Below are 8,497 nucleotides of genomic sequence, written 5' to 3'. Positions count from 1 at the left end.
GAAAAAAAAAAAAAAATCTATTTTAAGAGATTGTGCTTAAGGTCTGGTTTCATGGAATGAAACATGAAAAATAAGTTTTTATCCCATTTCTGATGATGGTTTGTTGCCAGTAACATTCCCAACTAGTCTGTTACCTATTTCGCATATCTTGGTGAACTGGGGTAACATAAAATAAAGTACTTTTTAAAAAATTTCATTTTTTTTGTAATGGCTTGATCTAGAGAAAAGGGTGGTAGGCAATACCCTACATAGGTCTTCTAAAACTGGTTAGGTTACTGTGGTTGTTGATGTTTTTGCACAACTGCAATTTAAACACAGGCAGGGAGTGAATACTGGAAGGATGGACACCTGGTGAGGAAGGATTGGGTTCTGGGAAAAGTGATTAGTGCAGGTTCTGGGAGTGGCTAGTAATGATGAGATGAGTGGAGAGGCATGAATTAGCTGGGCCTAGGGAGACAACGCATGAGATTAATCATCTTCAAGGAGCCAAAACTACTGTAGTAGTAGTAGTAGTAGTAGTAGTAGTAGTAGTAGTAGTAGTAGTAGTAGTAGAAGGGACAAAAATTGGAAAGTTTTAGGTAGCCATTGTTTTAGAAGCTGCACCATTCCAGACACTGTCATCATAATTATCATCATTTTAATGTTTACTTTACTCCACTCAGATGAGATTTGTCGAGGCACATTTGCTATACCAGTATGCTCTTGTTGTTGCCAACCCTTCCCTGTTTCCAACAAATGTAATGTTTTTACCACCCCTAGTTTGGGCATATTTTCATAGGAGGTTATAAACAAACAGTACTGCTTATAATACAGCTATGTTTGTTTACAATTAGTACATGATGAGTCATGGAGACAGAATCAAACACATATACTAACACTCACACATGTGATACATATCATACATGCATTTATATCTATATATATAAATATAGATATATGAGGGGGTACCCTCCAAAAAAACCGGAATTTTGTAATATTTTATTCACTGTGAAGGCGCATGGCTCAGTGGTTAGGGCGTCGAGCTTATGATCATGAGGTTGTGAGTTCGAATCCGGGACTGGGCTGCATGTTGTGTTCTTGAGCAAGACACTTTATTTCATGTTGCTCCAGTTCATTCAGCTGTAGAATAATTGTGATTGAAAAGAGTTGCAGCAAAATCTGTTTCTATAATGCCAGCTGAGATGCAATCATGAACGAGCTATCACATGTTCACTGGTCTTTCACACATGCACACATCTCTATGTATATATGTATGTATGTATTTGTCTGTGTATATATATGTATGTATGTATATGTATATATATATGCATGTATGTATATGTATATATATGTATGTATGTATGTGTGTGTATATATATATATATATATATATGGATTCTGTGAACCTACAGAACAAGGGACCAGGAAACTATGCTAGTCCTATGGAGGACATTTGTCTTCAGCCGTTTGGACTACTGCCTTCAACTATGGTCACCCTACACTGTAGGATTAATAGCAGAACTTGAGGCAGTTCAGAGATACTACACGAGGAAGAGTGCATCAATGGAATAGCTGAGCTACTGGGAGAGACCGAAAGAGCTGTGTCTCTATTCCTTGGAGCTAAGACAGAAGAGGTACGCAGTGATATATATATGTGGAAGATACTGGAGGAGCTGGCACCAAACCTTGAAATTGAGAGTTATACTAGACCTCAAAATGGATGTCACTGGGAAGAGCATCCAGCCGTAGAAACCATGGTAAAGCAGACAATAGAGCTTGGTGCAGTCCTCTGGCTTTCCAGCTCATGTCAAACAGTCCAACCTATGCTAGCATGGAAAACCGACATTAAAATGATGACGATGATAATGATGAATGGAAAAAAAAAAAAAAAAAATTACAGGAATATTTAAGGTTTTTTCATGAGCGTTTGTGGCAAATGTGGAAGCAGATTAGATTCTGTTTGAAATCAAGACCAACTAACAGTTCAAGTTTTCCAGAAGCTTCTATTTTTTTTTTTTCCCATTCCTTATTTCACAACTCCTACTGACACTGGGGAATGGTGTTTTAATATAACGGATATAATGCTAGAACTCTGTAATGAGTTTTACAGAACGAGAGATAAATTACCAGTAAAGGAGACAACAAAAAGCCAATTTTCCCTTCTAATGCTTTTTTTTTGTTTTTTTTGGCATTGCTTTTGAAGAAATTATAAAATGACATGATCTCAACCATTGCTACCTCATAAGCTTGAAACCTTATATCTTATTTGGAAATTAATGGGGAAAACACAAGTTGAAAATGATGATAGTCTGTGTGTGTGTGTATAATATATATATTACTTGTTCTAGTCATTTGACTGCAGCCATACTGGAGCACTGCCTTGAAAGGTTTTTAGTCTAATGAATTGACCCCAGTACTTAATTTTTAAGCCTGGTACTTATTCTATCAGTCTCTTTTGCTGAACTGCTAAATTATGGGACATAAATACACCAACACTGGTGTATATATATATATATATATATATATACAACGGGCTTCTTTCAGTTCTGGTATGAATGCCAAGCAGTACAGCAGGTCCTTTCCAAATTTCTGGCAGAGGGAATTGCTTCATGGTGCTGTTTTTCTCATAGATGGTGCCCAACTGACCCTACTATACAATGTAGTTGACAGAATCAAAAACAAACAATGCCCATGCGTGAAATTAAAAATATAAATTGGTGACAATTTACCCATTGCACCCTGTATATATATGTATGTATGTATGTATGTATATATATCTATGTGTGTGTGTCTTCATGTCTGTGTTTGTCCCCACACCTCCGGTTGACAACTGGTGCTGGTGTGTTTATGTCCCCATGACTTAGTAGTTCGGCAATAGAATACTTTTAAAAATAAGTACTGGGGTTGATACATTTGACCAAAAATTCTTCAAGGCAGTGCCCCAGTATGGCCACAATCTAATGACTAAAACAAAGTAAAAGATAAAAAACTTTAATTTGCAAACACCTGTTTGTACTGGCTGTACCTCCACCTCCACTCTCAAAGTTGCTGGCCAAAATTTGAAATTATTATTATTATTATTATTATTATTATTGAGTGAGAGAGCAGTGCATGCCATCAAATTGACACTGGGGTAAAATATACGAAGCCCATTATACCCATCATGACTACTCGTCTGATAAGGGTACAGCAGGCACATGCATCACAACTATATGTGCGCGATGCAGTGATCTCATCAAAATAAACAGTGCATGACCTCGCAGGTGGGGCCCAGTTAGAATTTTCTTCAGGTCGAGTAGCCCATCCTGCTCAAAAGGTCCCTGAATAAGGTTTGTCTAAGTTACTTGAAATTCAGTTTGAATGAAGGACTTGTGAATTCACAAATTTATGGTGTTCTTTTAAAATCTGAATTTTCAAATGTTAACATATGCCAACAAATCCTCAACCAAACCTGATCCCAATGCTGAATATTCGAGAACCAAATGTAGGGCAGATTTTCAATCCTGGGATCATCCTGATTCCAAATAGGTATAATATGTCTATGTAGAGCAAATGTAGACTGAGATGCAGGGGTCCTGGATGGCTGGATGGATGAACAGACAGAATTTCGCTTTTACTATTATAGATATAATTGCTGGTGGCACGTAAAAGCACCCACTACACTCTCGGAGTGGTTGGCGTTAGGAAGGGCATCCAGCTGTAGAAACTCTGCCAGATCAGATTGGAGCCTGGTGCAGCCATCTGGTTCACTAATACTCAGTCAAATCGTCCAACCCATGCTAGCATGGAAAGCGGACGTTAAACGACGACGATGATGATGATAACTAAAAATGATAGATCTTTCATTAAATAAACCTTTAAATACACTTGGACACCCACTTCTATCTCTCTCTTTCAAGATACATAAGTCTTTCTTTATAAATAGTATTAGTTGGATTTACATGATATTGCATTCCTTTTTTAAAACAGGATTTGGTGTTGAACAGTTACGAGATGAAGATTTTGACACATATTGGCAATCAGACGGTCCACAACCTCACTTGGTGAATGTACAATTCCGACGAAAAACAATTATTCAAGATATATGTCTTTATACAAATTACAAAGCAGATGAGAGTTACACACCCAACAGGTACAACAAACCTAAAAGATTTATTTGTTCTAACCATTCAGCATTCAGATTATTTTGTCAAATGTAAAGCTTATTCATTCACATTGTTTTGAGTTAATCACGCATTATTTCATAACTTTGAGATTTAAATGATGTGGTTGTTTGATTTTAGAATGGCATTGTTGGGTTGGTGTACAAGGTAAGATCTGGCCAGTTTGAACATAAAACAGAGTATTTGGTTGGTTTAAATGCTAAAGTGTTAGGAGTAATTAATAATTAGTGAAATCTATAAATATAAATTTGACATGGGCGATTCTTTCTTGTCTTGGGATTCATGGATGGAATTGCACGAAAAATTACACAGATGTGTAGAATGATCTAGTGGTGATGCTGGCTTTGTATTTTTTCATAGCTCCCATGGTTACCGAAATAATCTACTTTTATAATACTCTTTTGTTTATGAATGAGAAAGGAAGGGGTGATAGGAAGCCCATCCTTGGAAGAGAAACAGTCTGGGAAATGTCTAGTTATACAGGTTTCCTTAACATATTCAAATTTCTCAGTGTTATGTTAGTAGTATAACACCAAGTCTCCAATTGTTGGTGTAATCAACTCTCCCGGTTTTGGTGTACACAAACATCCAACTGTTGCTGTAGGTAACTCGCCATTTGTTGGATGATGTGATGGTGTTATGTTAGCATCAGTGGCAATCACTCTCCAAATGTTGGTGTAATCTACTCTCCAAGTGATGGTGTTAACAATCATCCAGCTGTTGATGTAGACAACTCCCCAACTGTTGGATGATGTTACAGGTCAACAACAGTAAAATCTTTGTGACAAGTACTTTATTTTGAAACAAATTGAAGCTCTTACTAAGTTAAATTATGTGACATGTAATTTGAACCATAATTCATGGTATTCCTCTATAGATATACCTAGGAAAAATAATGTTAACCTTATCGTTCCATGTTCTTGTTGTAGCAGGAATAACATAAATGTAATCTCTACCAGATACCAGTTAAAATGATAATGAACAACTCATAGAAAAAGAAGATAAAATACAAAAAAAATAGACAACTGGTTATGTTGCAGCTTTGTAGTCAAGTGTAATTATGACTCATTATTAATGGCGTCCCTCATAGCTGTTGTCTACTTTTGTTTTTAATGATAAAAAAAAAAAATGGATGTTTTTACTATGAATTGGGCATATGATGATCCCAGTACTTTGTTTGATAAATAAGCAAGGCCTAGGCTCTTTAATCCTTTAGCATTACTCTGTCAGATTACTCTGTCAAGTGTAATCCTTATTTATTCACATTGTTTTGAATTAATCATACACTGTCTTTTAGCTTCAAGATTTCAATGGCATGATTGTTTATTTTTAGAATGACATTGTAGTGTAAGTGTAAGAGACTGGATCTGGCTATTTTGAACATAAAACCGGTAGAATATTTTGGCTGGATATGGCCAGTTTAAATGCTAAAGGGTTAAGGAAGAAATTATTGATATTTATTCTTTGGATGAAGGGTTTATCCTTACACAGACAACGAGAGTGATTTAAACAATCAAACTGGTGGACGTGATGAGGAAAGTAGTGATTTGGGTGAACAAATATGGTAGTTGAGAGATAGGCCTATTATTATTATTCTCTTGAATGTTTTTGTGATTCTGTTGAATAGTTTGCCTGTAATCATTACTCTCGAGCTGTGTATACAATTATTTATTTTTTTGCCCAGGAGCCCAGGTGGAGGGTAAAATTAGGCGCAGGGGCTCAGGTCTTAGTAGGTTGATGATTGGAAATAAATTAATTTTTCCTTAAAAGTCTTCCATAATAATTCAAATAATTCATTAATTTTTTTCAGAATCTCAATTCGTGCAGGAAATAATTTCCACGATTTAGTCGAACTTGAGCAAGTGGAACTAATCGAACCAGTTGGTTGGGTTAGGATTCCTCTCAAAGATTCAAATGACAAACATATACGAACTTTTATGATTCAACTTGCAGTTCTTTCCAATCATCAGAATGGCCGGGATACTCACATACGTCGCATCAAGGTCAGATCTCCAGTTATGGACACTTCAATTCATCCTGCACCAAAATTCACAAGTTCTGAAATGATGCAGTATGCTTATTTTAAATAATGGACATAAAAGTAGATTGAGTATTTTGAAAATAAAATAAGAAAATTAAAAAGAAAAATGTAGATAAAAATGAACTTACACATTTCATAATTAAATTTTGTTTTTTTATATAATAATCTTCATTTGTCTTCTTTTCTTTATATCATCGTTTATCTTTTATTTGTTTCAGCCATTGGACTGCCTTGAAAGGTTTCATTGAATGAATTGACCCCAGTACTTAGGATTTTTTAAAGTCTGGTACTTAATTCATAGGTTTCTTTTGCTGAACTGCTTTGGGTTTATAAACAAACCAACACTGGCTGTCAAGTGGTAGTGCAATACGAACACAAAGACACACACACACATGCACGCACACATGTGCACACATGCACATGCACACACACACACACATACACACGCTCTCTTTCTCTCTTTATCTCTCTCTCTCTCTCTGCTGAAATTCACTCACACGGCTTTGGTTGTCCCAGGGCTGTTGTAGAAGACAATTGTCCAAGTTGCTGTTACGTGGGACTGAACCCAAAACCTTGTGGTTGCAAAGTGAGCTCCATACAGCCATGCTTTAATTTGATTAATTTTGGAAATTCCTTCGGATAATTCAATTTGCATTTACATAAAATGGTATGCTATTTGGCATTTACATAAAATGGTATGCTATTTACCATTGTTTAGACTTCAGTTAACCCTGACCAAGCAAACTTATGTAATCAAATACATTGTGGCCATGACCACCTTGACTTTTTGGATTGCATTAATCAATATGTGATTCCCTTTCATTTTTCTTTTAGGATGGGAAGGTGTTGTTTGAGAGAGGTTTGGCTGCTGATCTTAGCAGCCATGTAAAGGTTCTCATTAGAATGTATGCACTGTATGCGAAGCATATATTTTCCCTAATACCACATGAGGTTTACAGACTATTCATTCAAATTCCACTTCCACATGAATGGGTTGGATAGGTCGTCATATTCTTACTGTGATCCACTACACTCTTAGAACAGGTATGTTTTATTTTTAGTTGGGTTTCTTTGGGTTGATACCCTTCCTATCACCAACCACATAACTGTGTGTAGTGGATGCTTTTAGCAGTAGAGAAATTGTCCTTGACAAAACCGTACTGAAGAGATCTCGTGATGTTAAGCTTTCTCTGATAAATTTCGAAGGCGGTGCCCCAGCATGGTCGCAGTTTAATGACTAAAGCTAGTAAAAGATAAAAATAAAATCAACTACCCGCTGCTTCCTTCTTTCACAACTCATGTAAGGGAGGTAATTATTAATAATCAGTGATATGTCAAGGGGAATAACTTTGATAATAATGGCAGAATTGTTAGCAGGCCGGGCAAAATGCTTAGCGGCATTGGCCCGTCTTTACGTTCTGAGTTCAAATTCCGCCGTAATCCACTTTGTTTTACATCCTTTCAAGGTAAAAGAGATAAAATAAGTAATATCTAAGTACTAGTTGAGTACTGGGATCGATGCAATCGTGTTACCCCTCCCTGAAATTACCGGCGTTGTGCCAAAATGATGTCGTTGACACTGGATAGTTCCATCACACTCCGAGTAGCTATAAGCATGAGGACACTGATTCAGTTTTCATACGATAGTATGACTAGTCTTTCATCATTTCATCCTTGCTACCGTTCTTTATGGCAGTCAGTTGAAGGAAGAATCAACAGCAGAAGAAAACGTCTAAATTATGTGGACAAGTTACTTGAAGTCAGTGGAATGGCAAACGTTCACGAATTAAGAACATATAAGGAGGGACTGTGTTGGATGTTTTGCTCGCGTAATATCATTGAAGCATCCGGGAGGACAGCCAAACTGAAGAAAAAAAACTGTCACCCTCTCCTATTTACTATTAGAACTCCTTGCTACCATTCAACCTCCTCCTTGACGCTCACCTTAATTTTCTTCGTTTAGGAGGCGTATGACTCTGGTTAGAGCATCGGGCTCACAATCATGAGATAGTGAGTTCGATTCCTGGACAGTTCACTTCCCCGTTCGTCGGCGAAATTTTTTTCTTCATATCCGTTTACTACACATTATTTTACACCTAGTACACTATTAAAAAAAAAAAATTGTGACGGGTGCGGGGTACGGACTCAGATAATTAACACGATCCAGTAACCCCACTTCAACACCCGGTCACAAAAATGAAAAAAAAAATTGTGTAATAGGTGTAAAACAACATGTAGTAAACGAATATGAAAAAAGAAAAAAAAGAAAATGCGCGCTGGCAAATGGGGGGCGGGGGTGTGAGAAGACTCGGAG

At 36.8% G+C, this 8,497-nt stretch overlaps 1 protein-coding gene across 3 annotated transcripts in view; it reads left to right on the top strand.

Moving 5' to 3' along the window:
• The window catches only part of LOC106868833 (anaphase-promoting complex subunit 10), a 30,589-nt gene extending 24,241 nt beyond the window's left edge, over nt 1–6,348 (top strand). For all 3 annotated transcript variants that reach the window (XM_014914259.2, XM_014914260.2, XM_052967387.1), the window contains exons 3-4: nt 3,949–4,111; nt 5,953–6,348. In XM_014914259.2, coding sequence (XP_014769745.1) covers nt 3,949–4,111; nt 5,953–6,232 — 443 coding nt within the window. In that variant the 3' untranslated portion in view covers nt 6,233–6,348. The remainder of the gene's footprint in view (nt 1–3,948; nt 4,112–5,952) is intronic.
• Nucleotides 6,349–8,497: the final 2,149 nt, after the last annotated feature.

The sequence above is a fragment of the Octopus bimaculoides genome, chromosome 4 (genome assembly GCF_001194135.2).
Source record: "Octopus bimaculoides isolate UCB-OBI-ISO-001 chromosome 4, ASM119413v2, whole genome shotgun sequence".
NCBI lineage: Eukaryota > Metazoa > Mollusca > Cephalopoda > Octopoda > Octopodidae > Octopus > Octopus bimaculoides.
Note: the sequence above shows the minus strand (reverse complement) of the source record. Positions and strands in the feature narration are given on the sequence as shown.